General features: G+C 54.2%; 1 protein-coding gene across 1 annotated transcript in view; it reads right to left on the bottom strand.

Annotated features, from left to right (window-relative positions):
• Positions 1-14,750: 14,750 nt before the first annotated feature.
• The window catches only part of PRIMA1 (proline rich membrane anchor 1), a 56,130-nt gene continuing 55,138 nt past the window's right edge, over positions 14,751-15,742 (bottom strand). Inside the window, exon 4 of the mRNA XM_021679658.1 lies at positions 14,751-15,143. Coding sequence (XP_021535333.1) covers positions 15,041-15,143 — 103 coding nt within the window. The 3' untranslated portion in view covers positions 14,751-15,040. The remainder of the gene's footprint in view (positions 15,144-15,742) is intronic.

Genomic DNA, 15,742 nt, shown 5'->3' with positions numbered 1-15,742 from the left:
AGCAGGTTGGGGAACATATTGGTACTGTACATTCTCTTTCTAGTTTAGTAAAAAAAAGACGTGCAAAGGCCGGAGAGGGCCAAAAAATTAAGCTTTCTTGCTACACATCTTTCTGATGACTCCTTGGGCTATCTGATTAAGTGTTTCCTTACATTATTTTTTAAAAAACCAAATCATTTTTCTTTAACTAACTTCTATTTTTTTTAAGAAAAAAAAAAACAAAACAATAGACTGGTGGGTACTCACAGAAAAGTTGTATAAGTCCCCCTGTTGCTATTTTTGATGATAGAGAATAAATAGGGTTTTTGAAACCTTTGTAGTGTTTTTTCTTAAAATCCACTCTTGGCAATGCAATAAAAAAAAAAAACCCGTCACCATAAGCCAGTGACACTTGACTGAAGCTTTTTGTCATTATCCTGGGAAAAGTGGCAGCTTGCAAGGACCATTACAAAGTGCACTTAGAAATTAGGTGGTTAAACTGTGCCAATTGTTTTTCTTTGTTTTATAGTATCATTTTCCAAAACTGTCCAGTAAGTTTTATTATTTTTAAAACTAATTTTTCAACTTATTAGTTCTAGGCTGTACTTTCTTGTAAGCTTTATGAAAACCACTTTAGTTTTGTGAATAATAAATTTTATTCTTTTGTTAATCCTTGTATACAATTCAATTTAAAACTGTAGATTGCATACTGGACCCGATGACCCCCCACACTGGCACAGAGCACTGCACCTGGAGTTATGTTTCATAAAACGGGATTTTACTAGTGTAAGAGCACCAAGATTTATCAGCACTTCTACTTAGCATTTGACTGTGCATTCACAAATGATATTTCTCTTCTCTATCCCTGTAATGCACTGACTACAAGAAGACTTACTATACATTTAAGCTGTATATTGACATGCTATTAAATGCATTTTTTTTATTATCTTTGTGAGCCTGGGGTTTTTTAAAAATCAGTTTATACATTGCTTGTAAACTTTTAAAACTTCTAAGTTCCCTTAAAACTAGAGTACAGCTATTGAGAGGAAAAGGCTTTCTTTCAGGTCATCTGGTAAGAGAGAGACACAATTTATTTGAGGTCTGTTCTCCAGGAAGGACCTTGAGGACATGAGGCAATGTTATTTATGTATTTATTTTTTTTAAGTGTTGGTTATTATTAAGAGGTCTCTCTTTTCTGCTGGGAAGTCTGAGGCCTTCATGATTCTCAGGGGGAAACAAGTCCTCAAATGTTGAAGTGTTTCATGTGAGTTCTGGAAAGACAATATGGCAGAGCTTCATCCGTATGAGGACTTGCAGGGAACCAGGCGGTCCCTAGATTAAGAATGTAGAAATGATCATTCTTCCCATTTTACAAAGTTGCTCTTCCAAGAGGCCTCCCCGCTCAGCGAGAATGCTCCCCGTTGTGCTTGGTTATGCCTCCGTCACCGTTCTGACTTCTGTAGAAAGTTGTGCATGTATTTATCTCACTTGTAGACTGTGACAGCTTAGAGGGTGTGTCCTGTCTCTGTATCCCCAGGGTCTGGCCCGTACTGCCAGTATAGTTAATGTCTCTTGATCGGAATGGATTTGATTAAGCAACAGGTCTTTCTTGAGCTCCCCAGTGGGCTCAGCAAGGGCTGAACTGTGACATTTTCTTTTTGAGCAGCGATTCCTGGAGGGGGTAATGGAAATAGGCCCGCGGAGTTGGCCTTGGCTCCTTCCCATGTGGGGGGTTTGACTGATGCCCCCATGAAGGCTTAGCTACAGCCCGGCTCTTGGCTTGTTCTGAGTCCACCCCACTGCAGGCAGCCCTGTTCCTACCAGTAGACAAGGTCCAGAGTCCTCCACAGGCTCTTCTCCAACCCCGGTTCTTTCAATGGACTGCTGCCTCAGTTTCTCTTTATATTTGCACCCCCCCACAAGGGCTGGGGAGGGGCCCTCAACTCAGCCCTCTTGACTGCACCCCCATCTAAATCTTCCTACTGTCCAGAATGTTTCCTTTACCCCAGTTACAATCTGGGGTCTTGGCCCCACCCAGGCAGGTCTCCCTCCTTGCCCCTGAGAACTGTGACCCGCTGTCCTGGCAAGCTGACCTAAATACTGTCCCTGCTGGGATCCTACCACTTCCCTGGTTTATCAAGACCAGTAAACTTCTTTTCTGGCTACACTGTCCTCAGGCCCATCCCCCAGCGTTGTCATCTTCTTCTGGCCTTGGGTCAGCCACCCTCCCCCACCCCCCAGCAAGTCAGAAATTTGAAATTTCGTTACTAATACTTCCTCATCGGTACAATGGGGACAATGACACATTCTACTTCATAGGGTTGTTGAGATGAGAAAAGAATGCAAGGAAAGAGAGCAATGCCTGGCGCATGGTAAGCACTCAATAAAAGTTACGACTTCCTATTCTTTTTTTTGCATGTTAAAGCGTAGGGAAGGAAAGCTACTTGCCCAAGGTCACACGGCTAGTAAGAGGCAGAGTTGGAACTTGACCACAGGCTGTCTAACACCAATGACCGTGCTCTCAACCACTGCCCACCACATCCCAGCCCCGCGTGGCAGCCTGGCAGCAACAGAGGGCACAGAGCTTCCAACAAATTTTACCTGAGCCAGAGCGGGCCAGTACTGATCATTGGCTTGGAGAAGGGCCAAGGTGTAGACTCAGTGTTCCCTCCACTGTGGAATCCTACTGGCTTCAGAGTGTGAACAGAACATTCTGAGATGCCCAAGGGGAGACCGAGCCCAAATCTGCAAATGCGTAGATTCCATGATTGTGGGCAATGGACATGCCTCTTACTAGTTGGGTGACCTTGGACAAGTTATTAAACCTCTGTGGACCTCTGTTTTTCCTTACCTGTAAATGGAGCCATCTCCCCATCTCCCAGGGGTGATGGAAAGCTCACGTGGGTGGAGGACGGTGATGGCACTTGGGAGAATGCCAGAATCTATAGACTGCCAGGAAGACCAGTGCCACCTTAGGAAGACCACGCGAGGGGACGGCTCACAGCTGCAGACTCACCTGGTTTTTCCTCCAGCTAGTCCCTCAGAAGCAAGACCTATAAGGCCATGAGAGCCAAATGTGATCAATAGCCAAGGGTGTCCAGTCTCCACTGTGCAGGAATTCTTTCTTTGCAAGCGTGTCGTTCTGCCTGCCGTTAGGATGTTTTCAGCAAATCTCTTCCCAGAGGGTCTCATCTGAGGTCAAGTGCTTGCAGCAGCTGCTCCATTTCCAAGCTACAACAGGACAAATAAGGACTGGATCGGATTGGAGAAGATGGGTTATCCACCAAGACTCTTTCCTGAGCTGGGGTGGAAGGGCCTCTGGTGATAACTGGATAATGCAGATCATTTCATATTACTTCTTTAGTAGAATTAATTTGCAAATATGTATATCGGGCAGATGGGAGTGTTTTGACCAGTAATGGAAGTGGTTGGAATGCAGTGGAATGGTACCAGACCATGTTTTCATGAGAGCTGATCGCTTTGGGAGATGGGCTGAAGTCTTATTCAGAAAAGGTTGGCCAGTTCTTTCCACTGACAGGAGCGACACGCAGGAAGCCTCTTGAACAGGGTTCGAGAGAAACCCCAAGAGCCATCATGGACTGAGTGTCTACTAAGTCTTGAGCACTTTACATATGTTACCTTTTCTCCTCTTAGCGCCCCCCACACTATGATTCCCATTTTGCAGGTGGGGTCCCTGAGGCCCAGAGGTTATATGCCTTCTCCAAGGTCATGCAGCCGGCTGTAATAGCATTAGGACCAGACAGTGTCTGACTTCATGTTGGAGCTCCACTCAGTAAAGGTTAATGTCTCTTCCGTTTTTCTGGGCTCTTTGGGCTAACATGTGCCAAGAGCATGGGGTGGAGAAGTCTGAGGGCTTTCTTGGGGAGCAGCTCCACCTTGGTGTTTCTGTTTCTTGATTATTTATCATAAATTCCCATCATGAGCCAGTGTCAACTTCATCTGACAAGGGCATTTTCCCCTTTGCTTTGGGGAATTCATTTATTTGGAAAAGGAAAATCATAGCTCACACATTAAATTGCATTTAGTTTTCCACTTAATATAATAGTTTTATGGAAAAGAATAAAAATTTATGAATTGAAGAGTATGATGATGAACCCTTAGATTGGGGGCCTGCTGAGAGTTGGCTCAGCCCTGCAGACACTTGCCCTCAGTTAATTATAACCCTCGCTGCCATGTGGGAGGGCTTACTACGTGTCAGGAGCTGCAGATAAGGCATCTCATCTAAGCTTCACAAAGTGATGTGAGGAAGGCACTTCCATTATCAGCCCCATATTGCAGATGAAAAAACTGAAGCACAGAGAGACAATACTTGCAGAAATCACTCAGTAAAAGGTAGAACAAAATTTCAATCCGGATCTGTCTGCCTCCAAAAACCCTGGTCCCTTCTAATACATAATCTGAGAGTTAATGATGGGTAGAGTCCTTCGCTACTCACCTGACCGACGAGGTAGAATACTGTGCACCCAAAGTCACCACCCGGCAGACTACTGGTTGACCTTGGCCCACAGCATGTTTTGTTGGATGAGCTTCAATTTTTCATTTCTCCCTTTGGTTTGAAATCTCTTTGATGGCTCACACAGGCCCCAGTTTTATACAGGTCCCACTACTGGCCTCCGCCTCCCAAGCAGGAAGACCCCAAAAGCCTCTCAGCAAAATCCTGTTGCCTCTACGTTGATCTGCAAGGTGTGGCTTGCTTCCCGCATTCGCCTGCCCAGCGGGGGTGTGAGTTTGCCAACCGGTTAAGACTGGCCTTACGTTTTATGGGCTCCTTCTGCCAGCCAGTGGCGAAGTAGGACTTGGGGCTGTTCTCAGCCCCTAGTGGCCTTGCTGCCCCCCCCGCTCCCTGGCGTCATCCCTCTGCTCCCACCTGCATGGCCGCTGGCTGGGGCCCCTGCCCCTCCACGTGCCCCCACATCTGTTTGACCTCATCTCGGGTTGGGGCTGGGCTCCCCCATCTGCCGCCTTCCTGGTTTCTCCCGCCCCCGAGAATCGGAGGTCAGTGGGTGGTGCCAGGTGAGCCCTTGGCACCAGCTCTTCGCTGCAGGATGTGCAGGACATTGGCAGAAGCCGCGGATTTGGTTGAACAAAGAGCTGGCTTTTTAATTATGCAGCCCAGACAGGCCCCCACCAGCAGGCCGGTGGAGAGGGGAGCCTCCCGGGGCTGCCTGGCAGACGCCCTGATTTCCGCTCCTTCAAGTGGCCACTTGGAAAAGAAAGGAACCAGCACGTAATCAAGCGTGAAGGACAGAAACTCTCCAGGTGAGGACAATCACGCCGCTGAGCTGGGGGTGCGGGGTGGGGGTTGCTCTGCAGAGGGGGATCGGGCCAGTTGCAGATTGCAGGGCGTACCCAGAGCCTGCAGCTCAGAGTGCTCACCGCGGGGCTGAGGGCTGGGGGGGGAGGCGGAGGACGGGGACGCAGGACAGGCTGGGCAGCCGGGTCGGCTGGAGACTTGGCCACAGACCCATCCTCTGCCCGCGGGCACGTCACTTGATCTTGCTAAGCCTGGGTTGCATCAATAGCCAAAGGGAGATGGTAATTCTTCTCTTCCAGCCTGTTTGTAGAGAGCAAGCGAGATGCTGTGTGTCGGGTCCCTAGTGCAGGAGCGAGCCGTAAACAAGGAAGACAGCTAACCTTTAAGGAACGCTTGCTCCTCCTAGGTATGCCAGGCTCTGTGCTCAGCACCCGATGTTCACACAGCCACGTAGGCTTCCAACTGTAATGCCATGTGAACAGCTGCTGTTTTGCTGAAACGAAATCACAGCTTGCAATGGGACTTTGGCTCCCGTCCTGAGTGCAGGCGTTCCTGCGCTGCTGGGCTTCGCGTGGTGACTCAAAGCTCCCCCCTCGCTTCTCTGTTTGAATGAGCAACTGGGAAATCCTCCCCACGGCAGGTTCTGTCATCCTTTGGACTTCTCGTGGTAGGAACACATCCCTGTGTTTGTGAGGGGGATCATATTTTGAAAATAATAAATGGATATGTTCTTTGTTCTTCTCCAGGAAATCACATTCCGCAGCCTGGCTCCGTGGACGGCGTGGGCCAGGAGGAGATTCAGCTGTAGAGAAAGTTCTGGTCAGACGGGATGAGGAAGTGGGAAGCCCACCTCTTCTGGACCCTACTGGATCACTGCCAGAAGAAAAAGGAAGACAAATGTAGGGCAGGGCTCACAGGTCAGGGGGGCACGTCTGTACCTTCTCTCGTGGGGGTGAGGGTGTTGTAAAAAATACCCAGGTTGGAAGTGCGAGGGGACCCCAGCAACATGGGGACACACAAACCTCAGAAGTGCCTGGAGAAGTGCCTGTAACTGCAGGCAGCGGCGGCGGCGGCGGCAAGAGAAATAGCTGTGGACAGGAGCCGGCACCCCAGCCCCCCAGCCCCTTCACCCCCTGCATGCGGGTGCAGACTCTGGAGTCCCCATGGCGGGGGCTGAGAGCAAGAAGCCGGGCTGAGCCCGTGGTCAGGAGAAGAGATTGCTGCGGTCCAGACATTTGCCTCTGGAGACATGGGGACAGACTGCTCATCCCCAGAGACTAGAAGGGCCCAGGCACAGCCCTGCGGTCACCTGTCGGGGAAGCAGCCCAGGCTGGCCCCCAGACCTGCCAGGACCTCTGAGTTGGCTCCCTCTGCACCAGAGACCCCAGACACCTGCTCAGGGGTCCGCCTGGGTGCCTTCTAGAGGGGAGCAGGCCTGGGAAGATGGCTCGAAGACTGAGCATCCACCCAAGAGACAGAGTCATCTCGAAGAGACTAAACGAGAAGAGGCCCGAATGCCATCAATTTGCAAATCTGGGTTTTTCTACCTCTCCCACCCCCACCCCCAATGAGGTGGGGACTCAGAAGAGTTATGTGCAATAAAGTGCTATATTTTCTCTTTATGCTGTGTGTATGGTGTTAAATTCATAACCCACAATTACTCAATTAATTCTACAAATATTTCTTGTGCCGGGCAATGTTTGAGGGGCTGGAGATTTGGCCATGAATAAGACCAAACATCAGAGTGGGCCCCTGTTCAGGCCCCTTCTATTCTAATGGGAGGAGAAAGGCAGTAAATGCACACAGGGGTCAACACGGGCCCCTGGGCTGAGAAGTTCTTTAGGGAAATGAACTGAGGCAGTAGAAGAGACAATGAGCAGGGGGCCCAAGAAAGCCACAGGGTGACCACTGGGGAAAGAGTGACTGTAAGGACATCAGCTGACACTTGAGGAACAGCGGGAAGGCCAGAGTGGCTGAGGGGAGGGGCAGGGGGACCAGCAGAAAGGGCGGGGGGGGGGGGGGGTAGGGGGTGCGGGAAAAGCCGGGGCCAGGTCAGGAAGGGGAGCCAGGGAGGAAGCCAGGGGAAGGAGTGCGGCTTTTATTACAATTGTGGAAGAAGTCTCAGCAGGTTTTTAACTCCTGTATGATCTGACTTTCGTTTTGGAAAGATCCCCCAGCTTTTGTGGGAGCTGATAGTGGGGACCGCAGAGGTGGAAGCAGGGAGCTGAGGCCGGGACTCTCCCTGGAGTCCAGGCACGGGGGGGTGGGGGCTTGGCCTGGGGTTGGGGGAGCTGAGTTAAGCAGGTGGACTTCAGAGCTTCGGAGATGGACATGGTAGGACTCGCTGGTTTATCGGCCACTGGTCCAAGGCCCAGAGGCGGAAAGCGTGACCGTCCAGAGTTTGCGCTAAGAAGCAGCGCTGGTGGATGAGGCCACGGGTGGAGACGAGGAAGATGGGATGTTGCAGGGTGGTGCAGGGGGAGCTAGGAGTCGTGTTAGGCTGAGACGAGAGACCTGTTCACAGGAAGTGAGCTGCTGGGCACAGGAAGTGAGTTGCTGGGCACAGGAAGTGAGGTGCTGGAGATGAGTAGGGAAGTTGAGGCTGGATGTGCACGCTTGGAGTCAGGCGCCTATGAGGGGATTTGCAGCCCCGGGCCTGGATGAGCTTGCCGGGGGGGGGGGGGGGGACAGAGAAGGGAGATTGCTCGAGGCAGAGTCCAGGGACTATGGGTGCCGAGGCCTGGCAGAGGGGAGGCAAGCCAGCCATGCCTCCTGGCGCCTTCTTTTCTCATCACCCGCGATGATGGCAATAGTGCCATTTGTCATCAAAGGGCTGCGACCCCAAATGTGGGCTCTGAAACTCTCAGTATGTATACCCAGGATCCAGACATGCTCTTTTTTTGAAGTTTGACATAAAAAGTGAAATAGAAAATTAAGTTCTTCTAAAGAACATGCGAGCCCCTAAGAGTATGTCCTGCTTGAAAGGTTAAGGGCAAACCTCCAGGCATAAGTCAGCGGCATTTAAGCTGGCCTCACCTGGAATTTCACAGAACACGTGCCCATGCACCTGCTCTTGGAGGACAGCCTCCGAGCAGCCTCACTGATGGCTGGCTGTGCGGTGGGCTGTGTTGTCACCACCCTTAGGACCCCTCCCTGTCCCTGGGCAGGGAGTGCCCTTCCTTGGGCTGGGCTCACTTCTGGGCTGCAGCCTCACGTGAGCAGAATATCTGCCTGCCTGCAAGGCCTCCAGCGGAGCGCCCCTCTCGCTGGGGCAGGGCCTTGCCCCTCTAGGAATCCCTGTTCGGAATGTCGTGATCCCTGTGTGTCAGAGAGTTGGGAAAGGAGGACATTTGTTTTTAAATTAAGAGGTGTAGGGTGGGGATACAAGGAGCAACGTAGAAAAGTTCCCGGGTGATTCTAGTTTTGATGGTAGAGGCAGCAAGTCACCTCAGAGCAGATCTTGGCTCCAAGAAGAATTCCCGAGTGTCCTTCTTAGCTATGAGTTAGGTAGATACTTAATGCCTTAGGGAAAGAATGGAACGAGGTTTTTGTGTTTGCTTTGGCAAAGAAAGGAGGATGCTTTCACTCAAGAAGTTCTTCCTAGAAGAGAGATGAAGCCTGGACCTCATTCTTTTTGGGGTTCATCATTGGAAGAACCTCTCTGTTGGCCAGAGATGATCCTTGGCTGAGGTTAGTTGATAGGAGAGGACCTGTGAGGACACTTGCTGGAAGAAATAGGGGTGTGGCATGGGGGCAGGAAGTCAGGGACTTGTGTCAAGGGAATGACTCTGAATGACCAACCATTATAGCCAACGCATCAGTGACAGTGCCCAACAGGGGGCTGGAATGATGAGAGCCCAGTGCAATCTCAGGGGGCAGGATTCTGCTTCCTGTCCCCACCCTGGAGAAGCCATTCCAGGAAGACCCTCTTGATGCCAGATGGCCACCCACGACAGAAGGATGATCTGGTGATGCTGGGGTCATTCCAGTCCCTTCCGTGTGCCCATGATAGGGGGGAAGCTGGCCAGGGCTTATCATGCCCATTTTATAGGAGTAAAGACCAAGGCTCTCAGAGGGGAAGGCACTCACCAGAAGCCACAGATGAACTGACTCCTGTCAGATCCATGAATCCTTGACTCCAGCTTCCAGGGGCAGGGGAGGCTGAGTGTCCTGTTTGCTTCCCATGGGCGGAGAAAATAATTGGGTGTATACTGAGATGGAGAGGACCATTTGAAATCTGAGGGCTTGTCTGGGTTGGAAAGCCTAGAACTTGTAGCTACAGAGAATTGGATCTGAATATGAGCTCTGCCCCAGACTGCTTTTTTTGACCCTTGGTAAGTCATTTAACCCTCTGAACCTCAGTTTACTTACCTGTAAAATGGGGACAACCTACATGCCTCCTAGGCCTGCAGGGTGGGTTAAAAGAGGTAACGTATACAAAGCACTGAGACGGTGGCCCGGGGTGCCCCTCTAACTCCACACTGGTGTCCCTGTGTGCACGCACATCTCGGGTCCATCCCTACCACCAAATTGCTTCCGTAGGGCAGGGTCCTCTCTTGTTTCTCTGAGTCCCCAAGACATACTATCGTCAACCCCGAGGATCTGAGGGGACACAGGCTCTCCGGGGGCTCATGGGTTCAAACAACAGAGGAGAAAGCAACCGGAAGTCTTTGTAGAAGAGGGTAGGAAGTTGGAGCTACGCATGCAGGGCTGTGGGCACCGAGCCGAGAAGGTGAAGTCACCCAGCTCTGCCCACGTGTGGCTTGTGTTCCAGGTGTTCAAGGAAGAGGCAGCCTCTGAGAGAGAGCCTGTGAGATGTGGCCCCACAGGAACAGTAGCGACAGTGTCTGGAACCCTGGGCCGGGTGGCCCTGTGGTGCCGGGGATGGGGAGCCTGCCGCAGACCTGCGTCAAGGAATTTGTCCGGTACTTTCCTCAGGGCTGATGATGGCATTTGTGCCTGGGCAGGGGATGGGGGCGGCGGGGGAAGTCAGTGGTCCAGTGGGGTGTCACTAGCTAGGTGGGCCAGTGGGGGTGCCCAAAGATGAGGCCACTGCTTGGAACCGAGCGCGGCTGCTTAGCCCTCCTCACGGGACTGTGTTCCAGGTGTTTCTCTCGTGCAGGGTGCAGGGAGGGAAGGAGGAGGAGCCTTTCCTCCACCCACCGGCCAGGGGCAGTGACTCCAGCCCCGGGACACGGGCGGGCGGGTCCCACCGCCTCGGTGGCCGTGGCAGGACACAGGGGGAGGCGGTGGGAGGGTGGCAGGCGGCCGGGCCAGATACCAGAGCCAGAACAAGCGGCCAGAAGCCCCGGGCCGGGGATCCGAGCTGGGCTGGGAGGCGGCCCCCAGCAGGGGTTGGTGCTGCTGCCCTGCCCCGCCAGCTCCCCAAGGCCTGCCCCCGCTCCCCCTTCCCCTCCGCCCCCTCGCAGGCTGGCCTGTGGCTCCTCGCCTCGTGCCCCCGAGCCTCGGGCTTGCTGCTGTGCCTAGAGGGCACAGCCTTGTGTGCAGGGCCCGAGGGGTCCCTCCGAACCCTCACCGGCCTCCCGGAGGGGACCTGGGTGGGTGGCCGGTGGGCAGAAGAGTTCTCTAGGGCCCGATGGCAGCCTTTTCTGATGACAGCAGTGACGACAGGAGCCGTGGTGGCCGCCACCCGCTGTGTGCCAAGACCGTGTCAAGTTTTGGCAAACGGGCAGCTCAGGGAATCCCAGGCTGGGGGCTGGGCACCGCTGGCCCTGCCCCCAGAGCCCTGCCCGGAGCTGACTGCCGCCCCCACCCCGGGCTGTGGGCTGGGGTGGGGAGACACCAGCTCTGGGCACACCGGGCCCCCCAAGTTGCTGCCACTGAGTGAAGCCTGGGGAGCCCAGGGGAGGGGGGCGGGGCCCAGCACCACCCCAGCCAAGGGGAATGGTCTGGGTTGGGGTCCGCCTCAGTGGCTGATGGCTCAAGACGCCTGTCTGGGCTCAAACTCCAGGCCCCACCCCCCGAGGTCTGTGTGCCCTTGGCTGTCACACTCCACCTCCAGCCTGTCTCCTCACCCCTCCATGGGGAACGCACCGTTGCAGGGGCAATGCTCTCTCGTGGCTTCGGGCCCATCGGACAGGAACCTCTCTTCTCTAGAGGCGCTGGGAAGAAGGGTTGCTTTTGGCACGGCTGGAAAAGGGGCCTGGAGGCCCCACAGGCAGCTCACACGCCACTCTGTCAGGGGAGCAGGGGAGCCTGGGGCCGGCCTGCGCTCTGGGCCCTTGGGCTCCCTCTGCTTGGAGGTGCAGGCAGGCTGACCACGGTGCTCCGAGCCGCTGGTCGGGTGAGGGGGTGCTGCCGACCAACTCTGGGGGCGGGGGCTGAAATCTGGACATGGGGAAGGACCCGGTAGGAGGCCATAGGCCTGACCCATCTCCCCTCCAGCATGGCCCACCGCTGCTGGCCCCCCGATTCCCATGAGCACTTGGCAAGTTAGCGTAACTGGCCTGTCCCATCTGCCTGGCACCCCGGGCAAACTGGGACAGTTGGTCACCCTCTTCTCAACTGAGTCAAGGGTCAAGGTGGCTGGGTGCGGGGAGGAGGGACAGGATGGGTACCGTAGAGTCCCCATCAATGCCGGCCTTGGGGTATTCTGATAAAACCATATGGAAATGAGGCAAGCAAGTCACCGTCACGGAGCCCAGCCCTGGGTTTGTAGCAGAGCCTCAAGGAACGGACACAGCCCCACACTCAGCCAGCTCCTTCCCACACCCCGCCCCCCCACCATGGAAGACAATGGACAGTCCTCTTTATAAGGATATTTTTATTGAAAATTAAAAAGCCATGGTACTTTCTTCCTTGTAAGTAGCATCCAGCCTGCCTCCCCTACCCCCCCAACGCTGCCGGTCCTGCCCCCTGGGTGTTCTCCGCACACAAATCCACAGTAGTGTCTTGCTGGTGGACAAGATGGCCCAGACCGCACGTTTGTCCACGGAGACAGAACTCCTAGAGACAAGAGCCCTCTTCGTGTGTGCCCCCGGCACACTGTCAGGAAGGCAGATCTCAGAGTGTTGACATTCATGCATTAGACAGCGCACACGACCTGGGCTGTTGAAATCAGACTTTGTACAGATTTGGAGAGTACAGTGATCTTATATAGATATAGATATCTCTTTAAATATATATATATAACTATATATAATATATATGTCTATATTTTTACAGCTATTAGTCTTTCTTCCAAAACTTGCTTTAGAAGCTTCTAAGGAACACCTAAAAACTCTGGGAGATCCTATAGGCCATTCTAAGTTGGGCTCAACTAGGAGACAGTTAAAAAATATCTATTTGAGGAAAGGTGGAGAAGAAATGTGCATTTCGTTCTCGACCTCAACGTTTGGGCTAGTCTGAGGATTGATCTGTGTTGAGGGACTGCAGATACATTCCTGAAATAAACGTTCTGAGCTCAAATACCAGGCCGAGTGGTTTTTTTTTTTTTTTTCTTTCTTTTTTCTTATCACTTAAGCCAAAACTCCGGTGAGGTTCCCTCGTTGCCACATGTGGGAGTTTCCAAATGGCCAGTTCTAGGTTTGGTGGGTTGACTTCTCACGTAGATTCTTTTTTAAGAACTGGGTTCTTCTCTTGGTTTTCACTAACTGAGCGATAAGACTTTATAAACACGATTTGGGGGAATTTAGCACAAATGTTAGCTTTTCCCAGAGCCCCGGCTGTGTCCCCAGGGAAGGGGACACTGGCCCCGGAGCACGGTGGGCAGTCATCAGAGTTCCTCACAGGGAGCCTTGCCAGGGGCTGAAGGATTTAGCTAGCTGTAAAACCTCCCAGGTTGGAGCCAGGGTCAGGGAAGGTGGGATTGTGCAAAGCGGGCCTGTGCCCTGCCTCCCTGGGTGCCTCTCCGGGCTGGCTGCCCACCCCTCCAGTACCCCTTAGCCAGGATTCTCCCCTCTGGCTGAAGGGGCCTTCCCAGAGTGGCATGTGCTGAGAGTGGGGGTCCTGCCAGGGTATCTGCTCAGGGCACAGGCAGGGGACTTGGCAGGAGGCTATAGGCCGTGAGGGAAAGCGTCTCGCTGCAGACCCACACCCTCTGGCCTCTTGCCACGGGCTCTGCATCCCTTGGGGGGCATGGAAGGCATGGGCGCCCGCCAGCTGGGGGGACTGACCACGGCCACTCGTGGTGGTGTGCCTTGCTAACGTAGGCAGGGAAAGCAAAATCCAAATCCAAACCCCAAACAGGTCCTCACACCGAAGGAAAACTGAAAGGAAGAAAGAAGCCTTTCTCAGAGGGTCTGGGCCTGGGCCTGTCCTCAGCCTGTTCCTGCTGACCTGGGGGTGGGATCCGGGTTGGGGTCTCAGCAAACTCACCTTCTCCCCTCTGCCCTCCGAAACACAACGGACCACAGACCGCTCCACGGCATAAGGGCTCCGGGGCAATGGATTTCCAAGGTTCAGCCTGAAAGGGGACTTGTTTTCTCTCAGGCTTACCTGGGTGGGAAAGTCTCACCGTGGCCCCAATCCCCTCCAGAGAACTACACTTGGTGGTCTGTGAGGTGGACGGGATCCACCTAGCCAAGTCCCTACGCAGAGAGAGTAGAACCACGAGGTCAGGAGTGTTCTCCCAATCCGCCAGGGGAGACCAAACCACAGGCCGCTGCCGCCACGGGGCTAGCCATGTGCCCACAGGGCCGGTGGCCCCCTGGGAAACAGGCCGGTGGACGGGATAACCAGGCCTGGAGGGTCTTCTCATTCCTTCCCTTCATCTACCAACCCCTCCGGAGGTTTCAGCACGTTTAGAACACAAGACCTGGGGAAGAGACATTCAAAGGGGAGCATTGGGAGAACACCACCTCTTTGTGGGTGAGGGGAGGCCGGAGGCTCTCAGGAGAGAGTCCGAGTAGCTGGTTAGGGCCTCTGGAGGTGGTCAGGGAGAGCCAGCGCCAGGCTGGGGCAGCCTAGCCCGGAGCGCCCACAGAGGGCTTGGCACAAGTGGTGGCCTCCGCCGGATGAAGGCAGGGCCTGGCTCACACGGTGGCGTCAGTCGCTATGAGGATCAGCTGTGGGAATGAGTCTGAGGACAGGCAGAGGGGCCTCCGTCCTTCCTGGCTCCTTGGCCTGGTGTTCAGTGAGTTGTTTTGCCCCTGGAAGGTCACACACTAAAAGAGCCCCTCTGTCTGCTCTCAGGAGGGGACTCCACAGGCTGGGCTCACAGCCCTCCGTGGCACGGGGTCGGGGGTCTAGAGCCAGGGGCCCCGGATGTGGGTGGGAAGGGGAGGGAGGAGGCAGGCCCTGAAGACCGAGGACAGTCGCAGATGCGGTGACAGACAGATGTGTGGGAAGCACCTTTGGAAGGGGACGTCTCGTGGCTGCGCTGATGGCTTCTGTTGGGACGCATGGTGAATGGAGAAGCGTCAGGCTTGCTGGGGAGGAGGAGAGGTTTTCTGGCAGGGGAGTGGCCCCTGGATCACCTTTCTCTTGGCTAAAGCGGGACGCCTCCCCAGCCCAGCGGACAGACAGACTCCCTGCTTTTGTCAGAGCGCGGCTGGGAGACGGGACATCAAACACAAGACGGGGAGGAGACGTGCGGAGCCCGGGGTGGCGGCGCTGGCCCTGGGAGCTGCGTGCAGGGGAGCCCGGCTCGGCCCGGTGTCTGCGCCGCCCTGCCTGCGAGCTGACCGGGGGCAAGGCTGGGAGGAGGTTGGTTTCTCCTTCGGAAGTCCTGGACAAGCCCAGTGTCAGCTCGGGTCCACCTGCTTTCCCGGGTCCACTAATGCCACCAATGTACCCCTCTGGCCAGCGGGTCCAGGCTCTGCAGACTCACACCACGGCGCTGTTCACGTCCACCCCTTTGTTGCTCTGTGAGGAGGTCATGGGATACTCAGCAACACTGGTGCCATTCTCCTCTTTTCTCAGTGGTTTCCTGGGTGGGGAGGCAGGGACAGCCGTTAATGACCAGGGTCTGGGGTGGGGCATCATGTCCTTTCAGGGAGCCCACCAGGCTCTGTTTTGGGTTAGCATCCTTGGGCTGCTGGTCTGAGGTGAGACCACCTCAGAAGCTGGAGGCGGTGTCAACGGAGGTGACTGCATCATGTGTCATGCACACCAGGGCACAGTTGAGAGTGAAACAGGGGAGCTTTTAATAATGAAGCAGGGACCACAGGCGTGAATCGGGACTGTTCCGGACAAATGAGAAAGGAGAATGTATGGTCAGCCTAGTAGGACACAGGGTCGGGCTTTGATCGATCTCACTGATTATGAGCAAGCAGATGTGAAGATGAATATTTGGGGGTGCAGAGTGAAAGAGGAGAGGTGCCAGAGCTTGGATTTTGCAGCCTTGCCTCTGTGTGGTCAGAGGTAAGTGGAAAATGTGATGAAGAAGATGGCAGTGAAGGCGATGCTGGTGGTGGTGACGGGGGTTGAGGTGGCGGGAATAGTAATGGGGCGGAGCTGGTGGTGGAGGTGGTGGTCACGGTGATGCGGGTGGTGGAGGTGATGGTGAGGGGGGTGGTGGTCACGGTG

The sequence above is a fragment of the Neomonachus schauinslandi genome, chromosome 9 (genome assembly GCF_002201575.2).
Source record: "Neomonachus schauinslandi chromosome 9, ASM220157v2, whole genome shotgun sequence".
Classification (NCBI taxonomy): domain Eukaryota; kingdom Metazoa; phylum Chordata; class Mammalia; order Carnivora; family Phocidae; genus Neomonachus; species Neomonachus schauinslandi.
Note: the sequence above shows the minus strand (reverse complement) of the source record. Positions and strands in the feature narration are given on the sequence as shown.